This window comes from Heterodontus francisci, chromosome 3, assembly GCF_036365525.1.
Source record: "Heterodontus francisci isolate sHetFra1 chromosome 3, sHetFra1.hap1, whole genome shotgun sequence".
NCBI lineage: Eukaryota > Metazoa > Chordata > Chondrichthyes > Heterodontiformes > Heterodontidae > Heterodontus > Heterodontus francisci.
Genome location: NC_090373.1, coordinates 112,904,132 through 112,923,425, shown reverse-complemented (window position 1 = coordinate 112,923,425; position 19,294 = coordinate 112,904,132). Strand labels below are relative to the sequence as shown.

The window sequence follows — 19,294 nt, the reverse complement described above, 5'->3', positions numbered from 1 at the left end:
AGTGTTATTTTATCACAATGGTACGTGTCAAGCAGATACGATATATGCAGGTACCTCTTACCTAGTCTTACATTATCTTGAATGCTTCCCATGAAGATTCATTATGAAAAATGATACCCTTTACAGATGCACCCTCTTCACCTCACATCCTAACATGCCATTCTCCCTATAAAATGAAATTGACCTTGGCAATTTCATAACACTCACCTCTGTTTGCTGGAGAAGAGTCTGAAAAACAAGAGGGGGAGAAGCCAAATAGCAAGAGGACACCACCAATCTAACTACATAACCCTCTTTGAGGAGGCTGTCCGAGATCAACGGCAAAGATGCTGCACCAGAAGCAGGGAATATGAAGATAGAAATCTTGTCTCAGCTTATGAATTTCTACTAATCTTCTGCTCTTTTGTGTTGCGCATCCTAGTCATTTGCTCATGCCAAAGCAATACTGAACAGCAGCTCCAGGCCATTCAAGCAGCAGTGAGCTACATTTTAAGAGTTGTCATCAACAGAAACTTGCATTTATATAGTTCCCTTTGATGTAGTAAAACATTTCAAGACGCTTCACAGGATTGTTGTCTGCCAAAATTTAACACAGATATGAAGACAGGTGACCAAAAGCTTGTCACAGAAGGAGGTTTTAAAGAGTGACTTAAAATGAGGAGAGGCAAAGAGGTCTGGGAGGAAATTTGACAGAGCTTTAGTCCTAAGCAGCTGAAGGCAAGGCCAGCAATCGCACAGCGAAAAAAAAAAATCGGGGGTGTGCAAGAGACCAGAATTGGGAGGAGCACAGAGATCGCATAGATTTGTAGGAAATTACTGGGATAGGGAGGCTGAGTCCATGGAAGGATATGAAAACAAGAATGAGAATTTTAAAAGCAAAACTTGCTGGGCCAGGAACCAATGTAGGGCAGAAAGCACAGATGTGATGCATGCAGATCATTTGGAGGGGTTCCAGAATCTAAAAAAATTAGGAAGATCAAAACTAAGACATCCAATATTTCTGCAGCTACTTCTTTTAAAACCCTAGGATGCAAGTCATCAGGTCCAGAAGATGTGTTGCCACTTAGTTCCATTAACTTATCCAGTACTACTACTTTATAGTTCCTCATTCTCGCTCGACCCTTGATTTCCTGTAATATCTGGAATGATCTTCTGTCTTCAACTGTGAAGACAGATACAAAGTATTTGTTTAATGTCTCTGCCATTTCCTCATTTCCCATTATAATTTTACCTTTAATAGCCTCACGCTTGCTTTCACTAATCTCTTCCTATTTACATACCTATAGAAACATTTACAATTTTTATGTCTCTTGCTAGTCTACTCTTATATTTTCTTTCATCAATTTATTTGCCCTCCTTTGCTGAATTCTAAAATCCTCCCAGTCCTCAGGCTTACTATTTCTGGAAACATTATAAGCCTCTTCCTTTGATCTAATACTATCTTTAAATCTTCGTGTTAGCCACAGTTGCACCACTTATAGCATTTTTTGTGTTTTTTTGTGTTTGAAGGAATATATTTGTTGCAAATTATGTATCTTCTTTTATTAAATGTTAGCCATTGCTTGTTTACCATCATATCTTTTAAATGTAATTTCCCAACCTACCTTAGTCAACACTACCCTCATACCTACATTTTTAAATTTATTTCCAAAATATACTTTATTCATAAAAATCTGTAAAAAATACATTACTAGTTTCAAACAGCACCAAGTCAAAAATTACATACAGTACAAAGGTGATCAGTTTCCTCCAATACAATCCTGAGTTGCCTCACAACCCTTCCATTTCATTTGTCACGCACACAAAATTTTATAGCACACAAAATTTTTCCGATACAGTTCGAAAGGTTTCCCATGGATCCAGCCCCTCAGTTCAGCTTGGTGGGGGGACCTTACACAGTGGTCTTTCCCCAATGAGCCTTTGCTGCGGCTGCCCCAAGCTTTAGTGTGTCCCTCAGCACGTAGTCCTGGACCTTGGAATGTGCCAGTCTGCAACATTCGGTCGTGGACAACTCTTTTTGCGCTGGAAGACCAGCAAGTCTCATCCCTACATAGTTTGCTTTGTTTCGAATTAAGACCCTAGTTTTGGAGTTCACTAGATCACTTCTGAACTCAATATAAAATTCTATCATATTATGGTCACTCTTCCCTAGAGGCCCCTTTATTACAAAGTTATTAATTAACCCTTTTTTGCATAATATGAGATCCAAAATGACCTGCTCCCTCAGTTTTCTAGATCAGTATGTCGAGGAACCAATCTTGTATGGATTCCATGAACTCACCTTCCAGACTATTACTGCAAATTTGATTTGCCCAGTCTATCTGAATGTTAATTTCCCCCATAATTACTCTATTACCTTTATTACAAATGTCTCAATTTCCTGATTTATACTCTGCCCTACACTATAACTACTGTTAGAGAGCCTATAAACAATTCCCACCACCGTTTTCTGCCCCTTGCTGTTTCTTAGCTCCACCCAAACTGATTCTACTTTTAGATTTTCTTGGAGCTAAGATCCTTTCTCCCTACTGCCTTTATCAAGGCTACTCCTCCTCCTTTTCCATTTTGTTCATCAAGGAAAGCAACTAGCATGTTGGCTTTTATTGCAAGGGGACTGGAGTACAAGAGTAAGGAAGACTTGCAATTGCACAGCGATTTGGTGAAACCATACCTGGAGTATTGTGCACAGTTTTGGTCTCCTTATCTAAAGGAAGAATATACTTGCCTTGGAAGCAGTGGAGCAAAGGTTCACTAGATTGAATTCTGGGATGAGGTAGAGTAGATTGGGTCTATACTCTCTGGAGTTTAGAGGAATGAGAGGTGATCTCATTGACATATAAGATTTGAGGGGGCTTGACAGGGTAGATGCTGAGAGGCTGTTTCCCCTGGCTGAAGTATCTAGAACTAGGGGACATAGTCTCAAGATAAAGGGGCTGATCATTTAAGATTGATATGAGGAGGAATTTCCTCACTCAAAGGGTTGTGACTCTTTGGAATTCTCTACCCCAGAGGGCAGTGGATGCTCAGCATTGAGTATATTCAAAGATGAGATCGATAGATTTTTGGACAGTCGGGTAATCAAGGAATACGGGGATTGGACGGAAGGTGGAATTTAGAAAATCAGCCATGATCTTATTGAATGGGGAAGCAAGCACATGCCCCTGCTCCTATTTCTTATGTTCTTATGGAAGATGAAGCTTAACACAAAACTGTAAAATTATTCATTTTGATAGTTGGAATGAGGAGAGGTAGCATAAACTAAATGGACGAGTTTAAACAGAGTTCAGGAACAAAATGACCTGGGGTGTACATACACAAGGCTTTGAAGGTGGCACAAGAAGTTGCTAAGGCTGTTAAAAAGGCATACGGGATCCTTGGCTTTATCAATAGAGTAGAGTACAAAACCAATAAAGTTACGGTAAATAGGGTAGCGCAGTGGTTAGCACCGCAGCCTCACAGCTCCAGGGACCCGGGTTTGATTCTGGGTACTCCTGTGCGGAGTTTGCAAGTTCTCCCTGTGACCGCGCGGGTTTTCGCCAGGTGCTCCGGTTTCCTCCCACAGCCAAAGACTTGCAGGCTGATAGGTAAATTGGCCATTGTAAATTGCCCCTAGTGTAGGTAGGTGGGAGGGAATATGGGATTACTGTAGGATTAGGATAAATGAGTGGTTGTTGGTCGGCACAGACTTGGTGGGCCGGCAGGTCTGTTTCAGTGCTGTATCTCTAAAATAAAAATAAAAAATATTTTTAAAAACACTTAATCCCCAGTTGAAGTATTGTGGACACATCTGGGCACCAGTTTTGGAAGGATATCAAGGCCTCAGTGAAGGCACAGAGGAGATCTACTAGAATGTTACCAGGAATGAAAAGCTTCAGCTAGATAGACAGACTAGAGAAATTGGGATTGTTCTCCTGGGAGCAGAGAAAATTAAGGGGAGAATCATAAAAAAGTTTCAGCACAGAAAGAGGCCATTCAGCCCATCATGTCTGCGCCAGCTGAAAAAACTAGCAGCCCAATCTAATCCCACCTTCCAGCAACTGGTCCATAGCCTTACAGGTTACAGCATTTCAGGTACAATTCCAGGTACCTTTTAAATGCTTCCGCCATTGATCCAGGCAGTGAATACCAGACACCCACCACCCTCTGGGTGAAAAAGTTTTTCCTCATGTCCCCTCTGATCCTTCTACCAATCACCTTAAAACTGTGGCCTCCTGGTAACTGACCTCTCTGCTAGAGGTAACAGTTCCTTCCTGTCTACTCTATCAGGGCCCCTCAATTTTGTACACCTCAATTTAAATCACCCCTCAGCTTCCTCTGTTTGAAGGAAAACAAGGGAGATTTGATAGAGGTGTTGGAAGTAATAAAGAGTTTTGGTAGAGTAAATAAGGACAAATTGTTTCCAGTGGCAGAAGGATACAGAAATTAAGGGATTGTTAAAAGATTAAGGAGTAGTGATAGGAAATTAAAAGGTCAGTGTAAGGGAGCTGCTGAGGGCCATCAGCCATCACCCAATTGGCTCCTTTACTTTCAGGTAGGGAGGTAGGGGATGTGGCAGGTAAAGAAAAAAGACAAATAGATAGAAAATTAAGTGGTGAAAAGGAGAGATAAGTAACAGATAGTTCGGATAAATAGTATATGACACCATATTTTCCAACTTAGGTGTGCGACACTATGGGATACATACAAAATGATAACTGTCAGCAGAAACTATAGAATCTGTAGTTCCTATAGAGTTCCTCAGGGTAGTGTCCTAGGCCCAACCATCTTCAGCTGCTTCATCAATGACCTTACCTTCAATCATAAGGTCAGAAGTGGGGATGTTTGCTGATGATTGCACAATGTTCAGCATCATTCGTGACTCCTCAGATACTGAAGCAGTCCGTGTAGAAATGCAGCAAGACCTGGACAATATCCAGGCTTGGGCTGATAAGTGGCAAGTAACATTCACGCCACACAAGTGCCACCAAAGACCATCTCCAACAAGAGAAAATCTAACCATCTCCCCTTGACATTCAATGGCATTACCATCGCTGAATCCCCCACTATTAAACATCCTAGGGGTTACCATTGACCAGAAACTGAACTGGAATAGCCATATAAATACCGTGGCTACAAGAGCAGGTCAGAGGCTAGGAATCCTGCGGCAAGTAACTCACCTCCTGACTCCCCAAAGCCTGTTCACCATTTACAAGGCACAAGTCAGGAATGTGATGGAATACTCTCCACTTGCCTGGATGGGTGCAGCTCCAACACTCAAGAAGCTCGATACCATCCAGGACAAAGCAGCCCTCTTGATTGGCACCCCATCTACAAACATTCACTCCCTCCACCACCGACGCACAGTGGCAGCAGTGTGTACTATCTACAAGATGCACTGTAGCAATGCACCAAGGCTCCTTAGACAGCACCTTCCAAACCCGTGACCAACTAGAAGGACAAGGGCAGCAAATGCATCAGAACACCACCACCTGCAAGTTCCCCTCCAAGTCACAAACCATCCTGACTTGGAACGATATCGCCGTTCCTTCACTGTCGCTGGGTCAAAATCCTGGAACTCCCTTCCTAACAGTACTGTGGGTATACCTACCCCAAATGGACTGCAGCAGTTCAAGAAGGCAGCTCACTACCATCTTCTCAAGGGCAATTAGGGATGGGCAATAAATGCTGGCCTAGCCAGCAACGCCCACATTCCTGAATGAATAAAAAAAATCATAGAACTGTTACAGCACAGAAGGAGGCTTTTTGGCTCTTCGTGTCTAGGCCAGCTCTCTGCAACAGCAACTCAGCTAGTTCGACTCCCCTGCCCTTTCGCCGTAGCCCTGGAAATCTTCAGGTGCTTCTCCAATTCCTTTTGAAAGCCACTACTGAAACCACATTCTCAGGCAGTGTATTGGAGATCCTAATCACTCGCAGTATAAAAAAAGTTTTTCATGTCACCTTTGGTTCTTTTGCCATTCACCTTAGTGTCCTGTGGTTCTCGACTCTTCCACCAATGGAATTTTTTTCCCTATTTACTTTGTCCAGACCCCTCATGATTTTGAGCACCTCTATCAAATCTCTTAAGCTTCCCTTCTCCACAGATAACAGTCCCAGCTTCTTCAATCATGTATAGTGGAATGGGCAACGTTGAATCCTTAACAAAATTAATTTGATCAAAATCAAACTATCTGACGAATTACTGCATCATTCCACTTGGCTGTGTAGGAAATCTGATTTTAAAAAGCGCCTTACCTTAGCTTTTGCCGTCGCGATGTTGTGCTGAATCCAACCTTCCCACCACCTACCGAAGGAATCAGGAGAAATGAATTCGATTTTTTTAATAAAATGGTGCTGCCTCACGTTGCTCTCAATTTATAAACTATTTTCAAACAGCCACTTACCTATCCGCCATTCTGTTGATGTTATATCCCCGATGTCACAACAGTGAAATTACAGCAGTTTGGACCAAAAAGTCAGAAACGAGGCTACGAAAAAACAGACATGGATGGCATCATTGCCAACGTGGCAAAAATCATGGGAAAGGAAGCGAATGCTGAGCTTTACGTCCCTCAGTCAGAGTCACTTTAATACAGCCACTAACTCATTAAGTATTAGTATCGTTATGGGGGAGGGAGGCAGCTCACACAAAATTGCTACAACCTATTCTAATTCGAATCAACATAATTGCGCATGAATTATCATAGAAATAGATCAATTAAGTATTGGCACAGACTGGTAATGAATTATGAAAGCAGTGAAATCTCCCCTCACCCTGCTGACTGCCCTGAGTGCACAGGCGCCGCGCGTGCTCCGGGCACACACAGTCTTCACGAGCTGGGAATCCCAGCCAGCACGTCACACGCCCCGTCCCCGCCCAGCTTCCCGTTTCCATGGGAACGTGACGTCAGGCATAAGTGACGTCGCCTCCAGGAAACGCCGCGCGCGAAACTCACAAGCCGGCGGTAAAAGAACACCCGGGAAACCATAGTAACCAGAGAGAGGGACAGAGTGAGAGGGACAGAGTGAGAGGTCCCTTCAATATGACTCAGTCTGTGCTAGTACAAGGTAAGCATTTCAGTCTTCCTGTAGGTGTCTGATTTTTTTTTTGGAAAGTGTTTTTTTTAGTGTAGTGGTCTCATTCAATGCTGCCTGGGTCAGTGGAGTGATCCATGTTGGGTATGGACCCAATGCCATAGCAACAACAATAATGTTGCAGGTGCCCATTTCCTGGGGGTAGATACCGCCAAAACAGGGCGAACGCCCCAGCAACTAAAAATGTGTTAATTAGCCCGGATTTTTGCGGCAAGTTTCCCCAGACTGCAATCAGTTAGAAATCACTGAACTGATGAAAACTTCCACTCTTATGCTATTAGTCACTGTAAAAACCCTTGGAAAAGTATCTCTTTTTTTTATTTCCAAAATATACTTTATTCATAAAAATCTGTAAAAATTACATTACCAGTTTCAAACAGCACCAAGTCAAAAATTACTAACAGTGCAAAGGAGGTCCGTTTGCTTCATTACAATCATGAGTTGCCTCACAACCCTTCCATTTCATTTGTCATGCCATTAACATTTTTGCATTTTACAGCAAATGAAAATTTTTCCGATACAGTTTGAGGGGTTTCCCATGGATCCAGCCCCTCCGTTCAGCTTGGTGGGGGGACCTTACACTGTGGTCTTTCCCCATTGAGCCTTTGTTGCGGCTGCCCCAAGCTTTAGTGCGTCCCTCAGCACGTAGTCCTGGACCTTGGAATGTGCCTATCTGCAACATTCGGTGATGGACAACTCTTTGCGGTGGAAGACCAGCAAGTTTCGGGAAGACCAAAGGGCGTCTTTCACCGAATTGATAGTCCTCCAGCAGCAGTTGATGTTTGTCTCGGTGTGCGTCCCTGGGAACAGCCCGTAGAGCACAGACTCCTGTGTTACAAAGCTGCTTGGGGTGAACCTCGACAAAAACCACTGCATCTCTTTCCACACCTGCTTTGCAAAGACACATTCCAGGAAGATATGGGCATTGCGCGGAGGGGGCGAGACTTTGGGCGTGCAGGAAGGATCTGATGGGGAGGGATCTTCTCACCACCAGCCAAGCTACATCTTGGTGGTTGTTTGAAAGTTCTGGTGATGAGGCCAAATAACTTTGGCGGTCTGCTCGGGGAACCATCCGACAGGATCCACCGTCTCCTTTTCCCGTAGGGCCTTGAGGACATTCCGTGCAGACCACTGCCTGATGGATCGGTGGTCAAAGGTGTTTTCCCGCAGAAACTGCTCCACAAAGGATAAGTGGTGCGGCACGGTCCAAATGGACCGCGTTCCGCGGCAATGTGACCAGACCCATCCTTCGCAACATCGGGGACAGATAGAACCTCAGCACATAGTGACACTTGGAGTTTGCGTACTGGAGGTCTACACACAGCTTGATGCAGCCGCACACGAAGGTGGTCATCAGGATTAGGGCCACGTTGGGTACATTTTTCCCGCTCTTATCTAGAGGTTTCAACATCGTGTCTCTCCGGACCCGGTCCATTTTAGATCCCCAGATGAAGCGGAAAATAGCTCGGGTGACCGCCACAGCGCAGGAATGGGGTATGGGCCAGACCTGCGCCACGTACAGCAATAACGTGAGCACCTCGCACCTGATGACCAGGTTCTTACCCACAATGGAGAGAGATCGCTGCTCAAATTTTGTTGTACCTTGGCTACTCGCTCCTCTCAGGTTTTGGTGTACGCCCCAGCCCTTCCGAACCATATCCCCAGCACCTTCAGGTAGTCTGACCTGACGGTGAAAGGGGCAAAGGATCGGTCAGCCCAGTTCCCAAAGAACATGGCCTCGCTCTTGCCCTGGTTAACTTTGGCTCCCAAGGCCAGTTTGAACTGGTCGCAAATGCGACCAGTCTTTGTTGCATAAGGTCTACCTGGGTTTTTAACGGTGGACTAACTTCATAATCACGACTGAAAAATCTCTCTAACCCTGGAAAACTAATTTTATATTTGTGGAATGTTAAATTTCTCCACTAAAACATTTCACATTTTAATAATTTTTTTTACAAAGTTTATGATATTTCAGTTTCAACCTTAATCTATGTGTATATCCCAATCATTGCGTTTATCTATAAAATTTAATGAAAAGTGAAGGATAATCTGTGCATTTTACTTCCTGGTTTGCATTTCAATACTTCAATATGATTGGCTGCTTATTCTACTGGATGACATCCCTGTTACTGGCTGCCTGGAGACCCCCTTGACTTGGCTCCAGATTCAAAATAAAGTTGGGAAAGGGGAAATTCATGTGACAGGGATCACTAGAGTGGTTTTTTTCAAGGTGAGTGGTAAGTGTTGTTGCTTTGCCACTGTGAAATCCGAGCCAATGTATTAAAGTTAATGATAGGGATAGATGATATTTTTCTCATTGTGTTGAGAGAAAGTGAGAAATTTTCTGAGGCACTGATGATTATTATGAAGGAATTAATGCATACTGGGAAGATAGGTTGCAAACAGGCTAATGTGATATCCAGATACAAAAATAGCATATAAAACAGACTTGGCAACTAAAATAAAAGCAAAATACTGCAGATGCTGGAAATCTGAAATAAAAACAAGAAATGCTGGAAATACTCAGCAGGTCTGGCAGCATCTGTGGAGAGAGAAGCAGCGTTAATGTTTCAGGTCAGTGACCCTTCTTCAGAACTTGGCAACTACTTCAATTCCATATAAAATAATGAAATCCATTATCAGAAGTACACTTGTGGATTATCTATACAGCAGGCACCATGGATTTAGAAGGTTAAGATCTGCCATTTGGAATTCTTGTAGGAAATGACAATCCAAGTTGACTGGTAACCTCTACATTGTGTACACAGTCTTCCAAACAGAAGTTGATAAAGTTTCATGTGAAAGTTTACTCAATGTTTTGGGGATACAGGGAAAATTTTGGTTATGGATAAGAAATTAGAAGGTTGGAAAATAATAGACTGGTAATGTCAAGCTTGGGACAAAAGTAGGGTGTCCCAGGTTTCAGTATGGGGATCATTGCTGCTTCCAGTTTGTATGAATGTCATGGCTTCAGAAACTCGGTGCAAATTGGTCACATTTGCAGATGATCCAAAATCTAGTGTGTGCAGTCTGGTTATTAAAAAGAACAACAGACAGTCAAGCACTGGATGCAGTGCTGAGAAGGGCCAGGAGTCTGAATCATGTAGAAAGATTGGAGAGACATCAGATTCTGAACATCATGAGGGGATGCTCTTAAAGATGTATAAAAGATAGTAAATGATACGGAAAAGGTTAATTGGCAATATTACTTTAAAATAAACAACAGGAGCAGGACACAGGTTCAAACTAGTAAAATGTAAATTTAGTGATATCAGTGAGTGCTTCTGAATTAATTAATTAAGATGTAGTGATGTGCCTTCATTGGTGCTGAATGGTCATGAAAAGCGTCACTCAAACTGGTGGGAATCACACAGTCTCATTCTAAGGTCACCTGGGTGTGCAGTAGGTCTCGCAAAAGAGGCAAACAGTTGGAACACACCTTCCTGGTAATCTGATTCATCCTAGACACCTGAATGACAAATTTTGCAAGGTCACATAGTTGCCTTATACTGATGATTCATATTACTTCTTATATTATTCCAAATGGATTGTTTCTTACTGGAATAAATGGCTAATTCCTGACTGCATACTTTGCATTATGTAGTATGATCTGTAAAATAATCAGTGTAGCCTGAAGTATAATGCTATTTTTATTTGTTATAATTTGGTGGACTACGCAGACATGTGACCAATGATGCAATATGAGTTTAACTGGGTAGGTTTTTGCATAATTTGCAAATACTGAAACGTTTTCTAGTTTGGATCCTATTTTGTCATGTGCCAGTCTGCATACCCAGTGAAGCTGAGTTTTACCACCAGACTACGAGTATGCAGCACTCGCTCATTAAACACACTTGCTAGCGTATGTTAGTAGTACTTTGGTGCATTCAGGAGAATCTTTTTGGCCAGTATGTAGCCAATCCAACAAGAGAGGGCGCAGTTCTGGACTTGGCTTTAGTTTTTTATTCGTTTGGGGGATGTGGGCATTGCTAGGCTGGTCAGGTGGAAGGAGTGGCAGTGGGAGGGCATTTTGGTGGTTGTGATCATAATTCAGTTGGTTTTAATATAATTATGGAAAAGGACAGAGATAGAACAGGAGTTAAAGTTCTAAATTGGGATTAGGCCAATTTTACTAAACTGAGAAGTGACTTAGCAAAAGTGGACTGGAAACAGCTACTTGAAGGCAAATCGGTGTCAGAGCAGACGGAGGCATTCAAAGAGGAGATTCAGGGGTTTCAGAGTAAATATGTTCCCACAAAGGAAAAGGGCGGGACGGCTAAATCTAGAGATCCCTGGATGTCAAGGAGCTTTCAGGGTATGATAAGACAGAAAAGGAAAGCTTATGTCAGACACCGAGAGCTCAATGCTACAAAAAGCTGCAAGGAGTGGAGGGGTGAAAACAAAAAGGAAATTGGGAAAGCAAAGAGAGGGCATGAAAGAATATTGACAAGTAAAATCAAGGAGAACCTAAAGATGTTTTATCAATACATTAAGAATAAGAGGATAATGAAGGGAAGAGTAGGGCCCAAAATAGACCAAAAAGGTAACCTATATGTGGAGGCTGAAGATGTGGGTATGGTTCTTAATGAATACTTTACATCCAGACATTGTAGTTCAAGAGGAGGAATGTGAAGTATTGGATATGATAAACATAGGGAGAGAGGAACTATTAAGGGGATTAGCATCCTTGAAAGTGGATAAATCGCCAGGGTCAAATGAAATGCTTTTAAAATAAGCCAGGGAGGAAATAGCAGAGGGTCTGACCATCATTTTTGAATCCTCACTGGATACAGGTGTGGTGCCAGAGGATTGGCGGTCTGCTAACACTGTGCCTTTGTTTAAAAAGGGTGCGAGGGATTGACCAAATAATTACAGGCCAGTTAGTCTAACCTCGGTAATGGGCAAATTATTGAAATCAATTCTGAGAGGCAGGATAAACGCCACTTAGAAAGGCACAGATTAATCAACGATAGTCAACATGGATTTGTTAAGAGGTCATGTCTAACTAATTTGATTGAATTTTATGAGGAAGTAAAAAGGAGGATTGATGAGGGTAGTGCAGTTGATGTGGTCTACATGGATTTTAGCAAGGCTTTTGACAAAGTCCCACATGGCAGACTGGTTTAAAAAAAAAAGCCCGTGGGATCCCCCAGGGAATGTAGCAAGCTGGATACAAAATTGGCTCAGTGGCATGAAACAAAAGGTAATTGTTGACGGGTGTTTTTGCAACTGGAAGACTATTTCCAATGGGGTTCCACAGGGCTCAGTACCAGGTCCCCTGCTTTTTGTGGTATACATTAATGATTGGAGGTAAATGTCGGGGGAATAATCAAGGAGTTTGCAGATGACACAAAATTGGTTGCATGGTTGATCGTGAGGAGGATAGCTGTAGACTGCAGGACAATATCACTGGATTGGTCAGATTACCAGAAAAGTAGCAAATGGAATTTAACCCAGAAAAGTGTGAGGTGATGCATATGGGGAAGTCAAACAAGGCAAAGGAATACACAATAAATGGGAGGAAACTGAGAGGTGTAGAGGAAGTGAGGGACCTTGGAGTGAATGTCCACAGATCCCTGAAGGTAGCAGGACAGGTCGATAAAGTGGTTAAGAAGGCATATGGAATTCTTTTCCTTTTATTAGCAGAGGTGTAAAGTATAAGAGTAGGGAGATTATGCTGGAACTATATAAAACATTAGTTAGGCCACAACTTGATTACTGTGTGCAGTTCTGGTCACCTCATTACAGAAAGGATATAATTGCAGTAGAGAGGGTACAGTGGAGATTTACGAGGATGTTGTTAGGACTGGAAAATTGCAGCTATGAGGAAAAATTGGATAGGCTGGGGTTGTTCTCCTTTGAACAGAGGAGGCTGAGGGGAAATTTGATTGAAATGTACAAAATTGTGAGGGCCTATTTATCTTAACAGAGAGGTCATTAGAGTGATTAGGGGGCATAGATTTAAAGTGATTGGTAGAAGGATGAAAGGAGAGATGAGGAAAAGTTTTTTTTTCACCCAAAGGTTGGTGAGGGTCTGGAACTCACTGCTTGAAAGGGTGCTAGAGGCAGAAACCCTCATCTCATTTAGAAGGAGCCAATGTGTGCACATGGAATGCTGTAACCTGCAGGGCAACGGACCAAATACTTGAAAGTGAGATTAGGCTGGGTACCTTCTTTTTTCGGCTGATACAGACACGATTAGCCGACTGGTCTCTTTCTGTGGTTCTATGATTCTGTACTTGGATAGGTCTTGTAATGCAATACGACTCAGATTCTCCAACTACAACATCGGTCAACTTAATGCTACAATGAGTGTATTATAGACATATTACTTTAAAGAGAATTTTATGTTACTTGCTTTGCCTCTCTGCCCTCCCCACCCACTATTCTGAATAAGTATAGATTGCTATGGGAATTTAAAAAAACTCTACAAAGCTGTTTATGTTTTTGCAAACAGAATCTTATGTTTTTGCAAACAGAATCTTATGTTTTCACTCTTCCTTTTAGTTGGCCAATGTGGCAATCAGGTTGGCTGCAGATTTTGGGACTTGGTTTTACGGGAGCATGCAAATGTGAATAAGGTAAATATGCGGAAATATTTATGATTTACGAAGTGGGAAAATGGAAATCGGCATATACATCACTTCGGTGAGGTATTGGAGCATACCTGGATTCCATGGGACTGTACCCCAATGTGAGATGATGACTTTCAGAGAGGAGAGTGAAAATGTTAGCAAACAATACTGTGTATTCAAAGTACAGAAAGCTTAGAACTGCTTCTGCAGTTTCATGCTTTGTCATCGATTCACTACCGCTCAACTGCTTTGCGTGGACTAGAGATTTTTTTAATCTGCACATGTCCATTCAGTAAAATTTTGATTTGTACAGTGCAGGATAAAACTAATAGATTCACTTACAAGTAAGGTAATCAGACAAAAGCAGAAAAAAACAGATAAAACAAGCAGTGCAATCTATTCCTAAGAGCTTAAATATATCCTTCAAACTTATACCTATACAGTTGTTCCAGTACAGCTACAACACTGGCATCGACCCAACAATGTGGAAAATTGCCCAGGTATGTCCTATCTATAAAAATCAAGACAAATCCAATCTGGCCAATTAACACCCCATCAGTCTACTCTCGATCATCAGCGAAGTGATGGAAGCTGTCATTGACACTACTGTCAAGCATCACTTAACAGCAATAACCTGCTCACTGATGCTCAGTTTGGGTTCCACTAGGGCCAGTCGGCTCCAGACCTCATTACAGCCTTGGTCCAAACATGGACCAAAGAGCTGAACTCGAGAAGTGAGGTGAAAGTGATTGCCCTGGATATCAAGGCAGCATTTGACCGAGTGTGGCATCAAGAAGCCCTAGCCAAACTGAAGTCAATGGAAATTGGGGGAAAACCCTCCATTGGTTGGATTCATACCTATTACAAAGGAAGATGGCTGTGGTTGTTGGAGACAAATTGTCTCAGCCCCAAGACATTGCTGCAGGTGTTCCTCAGGGTAGTGTCCTAGGCCCAACCATCTTCAGCTGCTTCATTAATGACCTTCCCTCCGTCATAAGATCAGAAGTGGGGATGTTCGCTGATGATTGTATGATGTTCAGTACCATTTGCAACTCCTCAGATACTGAAGCAGTCCGTGTCCATATGCAGCAAGACCTGGACAACATTCAGGCATGGGCTGATATGTGGCATGTAACATTTGTGCAACGCAAGTGCCAGGCAATGATGATCTCCAATAAGAGAGAAAGGAACCATTTCCCCATGACATTCAACGGCATTATCATTGCTGAATCCTCCACGAGCAGCATCATGGGGATTACCATTGACCAGAAACTGAACTGGACCAGTCACATAAATGCTGTAGCGACAAAAACAGGTCAGAGACTGGGAATTCTGCAGCAAGTAACCCACCTCCTGACTCCCCAAAGTCTGTCCACCATCTACAAGGCACAAGTCAGAAGTGTGATGGAATACTCTCCACTTGCTTGGATGAGTCAGAGTTTTACAGCACAGAAATAGGCCCTTCGGCCCACCGTATCTGCGCAGGCCACCAAGCCTATCTGTTCTAATCCCATTTTCCAGCACTTGGCCCGTAGCCTTGTATGCTACGGTGTTTCAAGTGCTCATCTAAATGCTTCTTAAATGTTGTGAGGGTTCCTGCCTCTTCCACCCCTACAGGCAGTGTGTTCCAGATTCTAACAACCCTCTGGGTGAAAACATTTTTCCTCAAATCCCCTCTGAACCTCCTGTGCCTTAACTTAAATCTATGTCCCCTGGTTATTGGCACTTCCGCTAAGGGGAAAAGTTTCTTCCTATCTACCCTATCTATGCCCCTCATAATTTTGTATACCTCAATCAGGTCACCACTCAGCCTTCTCTGCTCTAAGGAAAGCAACCCTAGCCTGTCCAGTCTCTCCTCATAGCTGAATGCTCCAGCACAGGCAACATCCTGGTGAATCTCCTCTGCACCCTCTCCAGTGTGGCTCCATCAACACTCAGGAAGCTCGACACCATCCAGGACAAAGCTGCCCGCTTGATTGGCACCCCATCCATCACCTTAAACATTCACTCCCTCCACCACTGATGCACAGTGGTAGCACTATGTACCATCTACAAGATGCACTGCAGCAACTCACCACGTCCTCTTCGACAGCACCTCCCAAACCCGCGACCTCTTCTACTTAGAAGGACAAGGACAGTAGACGCTTGGGAACACCACCAACTGCAAGTTTCCCTCCAAACCACACACCATCCTGACTTGGAAATATGTCACTGTTCCGTCACTGTTGCTAGATCAAAATCCTGGAACTCATTCCGTAATAGCACTGTGGGTGTACCTGCACCAGATGGACTGCAGCGGTTCAAGAAGGCAGCTTACCACCACCTTCTCGGGCAATTAAGGAAGGGCAACAAATGCTGGCCTTAGGAGTGCCACCCAGATCCCGTGAAAGAATTTAAAAAAAATGAATTTTGAGAATACCAATGCTTGTAGACTTAATGGGCTGACTTTTACCGGCCCCTTGACCCCCAACATCGAGAATAGCCTGCCGCATATTACCGGCGGTGTGGGGGCCTCGGTGTGGCCTTCGATGCAAATGAACTTACCTGCTGGCGGGGGCCGTCTCGCGCCGATTATATGGCCGCCAATCGCAACTCGCGTGCCTTTGGAACTGCGGAGTTCCAAGGTTCTCGCCTGGTGGGGAGGGGGGGGAATAAAATTATCAGGGCGGGAGGGGTGGGGGAGCAGGGAAAACACTTTTTATTGGCTGTGGGGATGGTAGGAAGGGGTTGAAGGGCAAATGTGAGCAGGTTGGGGGAGCGGGGGGTGGGGTAAGTTCGGTTCGGGAATAAAGTTAATTTTGGAGCAATAGGCCCAAAAGCAAACATGGGGAGGGGTTGGAAAGGGCCTCCAGCTTTTATTAAATTTTTTAATTGCAATGTTAAACATTGTGTCTTTTAAAAATTCAAATTTCCTCAAGGCTTGAAGCCCTTTAAAAATGGCGTCGGCACCAGCGCAATGACACCAGACGCCGTTGCCGGGGATGCGGCGGCTGCCCCCTCTACATCATCGAGGGTGGCCACTCCGCCCTCTCCACTTAAATCAGCCCCCGTGCGTAGTATCGTGTCAGAAGGTCGCCACTTTCAGAGCTGCCGATGCTGAGCGCAGTGCGCTGATCAAATTCAGCCCAATGTGTTGTTTGCATGATGCTGGGCAATGGAGTTGATGCATAAGAGTCCAGCTGGCACATGCAGGTGCAATTAAAGACTGAGTTGGAAAAAAAATTACAGAAAAAGCTCCCAACTATATTTGCCCATCTATTGGCATCCCAATAGAGAACTATCAATCAAGTCCAATCAAATACAAATGGTATATTTGGTGAATAAAATAACATGACAAATTATTCCTTGTATACCTGGTGCTGTGGTCATATTTTATTTTATTAGCTCTAGGAGCAAGCGCTGGATATTTTTACAGATCAAGATCAAAATCAATAACTATCAGTTTTATATTTTGGCTACCTCAAATATCAAGACAAAGGATTACTTTAAAATTTACAGTTCCATGAAGCAAATATTGAAATTATAGCTGTCTCAGTAGAGAAAACACATCAACAAGTAAAGCATTTTTTTCTGGTCGAGACATGACTGAACTCTGCTGCCATTGCATTGATTGTTGATGAAATTTTATTGAAATATAAGCACTAACTGCATAAAATATTTACAGCTAATTTAATGGCCATCAATCGCAACTCGCGCGCCTTCGGAACTACGGAGTTCCGAGGTGAGACACTGGTGGGGAAGGGGAGGAATAAAATTATCAGGGCCAGAGGGGTGGGGGAGCAGGGAAAACACTTTTTATTGGCTATGGGGATGGTGGGAAGGGGTTGAAGGGCAATTGTGAGAAGGTTGTGGGGTGGGAGTTCGGGTCGGGAATAAAGTTAATTTTGGAGCGATAGGCCCAAAAACAAACATGGGAAAGGGCCTCCTTTTTTAAAAAAAAAATCATTCTTGGATTGTGACTGTTGCTGGCAAGGCCAAGATTTATTGACTATCCCGAATTGTCCTTGAAAGTTGGTGGTGAGCTGCTGCCTTAAACCACTGCAGTCCATCTGGTGTAGGTGCACCAGCATTACTGTTGGGGAGGGAGTTCCAGGATTTTGACCCAGCAACATTGAAGGAATGGCGATGTAGTTTCAAGTCACAATACAAGCCCACCTTTTATGCAATCTGTCACAGTGAACAAAAAATAGGAATAAACAGAATGCACAGTTAGAGGATGTTGAAGTTTGGGAATGATCGCACATGTTCGATCTAAGTAAGTTACTACAGTAGGACAAAAGTCAGAAATGCATGTGGAAAAGTGATCACAAAAACAGAAGGTCAATTTTTTAAAAATGTATATTTTTTTCAAGTAATACATGCATGTATGCGCATTAGGTGCCCAAGATCAGACTTGAGGACAGGAAATGGAGAACAAAGGACAGGAAAAGTGAGTCCCAGATTTAGAAAGAAGCAATAGTGCAGAAATGTGGAATACCATAGAATCAAATGTATAGGCAACGTTCATGATTTATGGTGAATTTTATGGGTTTACCTTGTATGAATGTTATTGCAGTCTTTCAAATGATTGCCTTCTGTGGCAACTCTGCAAAGACCCAGAAAAGAAAATGACAGTTGATTTTTCTGCAACCAACAGACTTAATGGGCTGGATGGCGGCGAGCTTCAAAAATGGCGTCTTGCCCAAGCGGGCTCACGCCAAAGAGCCGCCGTGATTCCAAGCACGGTGACTCATTTATATAGCGGGGGCGGGCAGCCCCCCCCGATCACGTGGAGGGGCAGACTGTCTGTCCCCGGCAATGGCGTCAACTGTCTGTGCGCAGGTGCTGATGCCATTTTTAAAGGGCTGTTAGCCCTGCTGGCCTATTTAAATATTTAACGATAGAATGAATTAAATTAAGTTTAAAAACACTTATTTTTACCCCTCTCCCACCCACCCATAACAATTAAATTAATTATTTGCCTCCCCCCCCCCCACCCCCCAAAAAGCACTTAACTTTACCATCTGACCTCCCCCGCCCCCACAAACTGTCCAAACTTTAAACTACAACCCTTCCCACCGTCTCCTGCACCCATGATAATTTGACCCCGTTTTCCTCCCCCTCCACCCCCTGCACTGAGACACCTACCTCCTTCCCCCTCCCCACCAGTGTAGCGCCTCGTTTCCCTGGAAAGAATGCTGGCCACCGGGCCGAGGATCGCAGCGGGACATCAGGAGGCGACGCAAGTTTATTTCCATTAATTATTTAAATTGATTTTAAATATTAATTTGTGATCCCGTCGCCCAGCGGTAGGGAGGTGGCTGCGGTGCCTCGCCACTGCCGGGAGGATAGGGCCAGGCCCTGCCGGCAGCGAGGTACCTGGCGGGCCTCATCTTGGGCCATCTTCAGGCCTCCCCGCCCCGGATCCCGACGTCGAGGGCTCCTTAAAATCCAGCCCAGTGTGTGATGTTTGATGCCAAAGGCTTTAATTTTGTGTTTTTTTTCAGGTAGCAAATATAGGATATGTGCTTTCAAAATTATAAAGGCCAATATTTCAATGCTTAGTTCTGAAAATTTGCAGTGATTTGAATTTAGGGCTGAAAGAGATTCACAGTTCTGTAGTGAATGCCACAAGAAGCAGACAGCAGCCAAGTGTGTCATGGTTTTGG

At 43.5% G+C, this 19,294-nt stretch overlaps 2 protein-coding genes across 5 annotated transcripts in view; one reads left to right on the top strand and one right to left on the bottom strand.

Moving 5' to 3' along the window:
• LOC137359843 (BSD domain-containing protein 1-like) overlaps positions 1-6,836 on the bottom strand; it is a 37,546-nt gene extending 30,710 nt beyond the window's left edge. For both annotated transcript variants that reach the window (XM_068025540.1, XM_068025538.1), the window contains exons 1-3: positions 6,751-6,836; positions 6,381-6,464; positions 6,232-6,280 (exon numbers count right to left, since the gene is read on the bottom strand). In XM_068025540.1, the coding sequence (XP_067881641.1) occupies positions 6,232-6,280; positions 6,381-6,391 (60 nt within the window). In that variant the 5' untranslated portion in view covers positions 6,392-6,464; positions 6,751-6,836. The remainder of the gene's footprint in view (positions 1-6,231; positions 6,281-6,380; positions 6,465-6,750) is intronic.
• A 93-nt stretch (positions 6,837-6,929) lies between these two features.
• The window catches only part of tube1 (tubulin, epsilon 1), a 44,944-nt gene continuing 32,579 nt past the window's right edge, over positions 6,930-19,294 (top strand). For all 3 annotated transcript variants that reach the window (XM_068018392.1, XM_068018386.1, XM_068018399.1), the window contains exons 1-2: positions 6,930-7,044; positions 13,579-13,652. In XM_068018392.1, the coding sequence (XP_067874493.1) occupies positions 7,020-7,044; positions 13,579-13,652 (99 nt within the window). In that variant the 5' untranslated portion in view covers positions 6,930-7,019. The remainder of the gene's footprint in view (positions 7,045-13,578; positions 13,653-19,294) is intronic.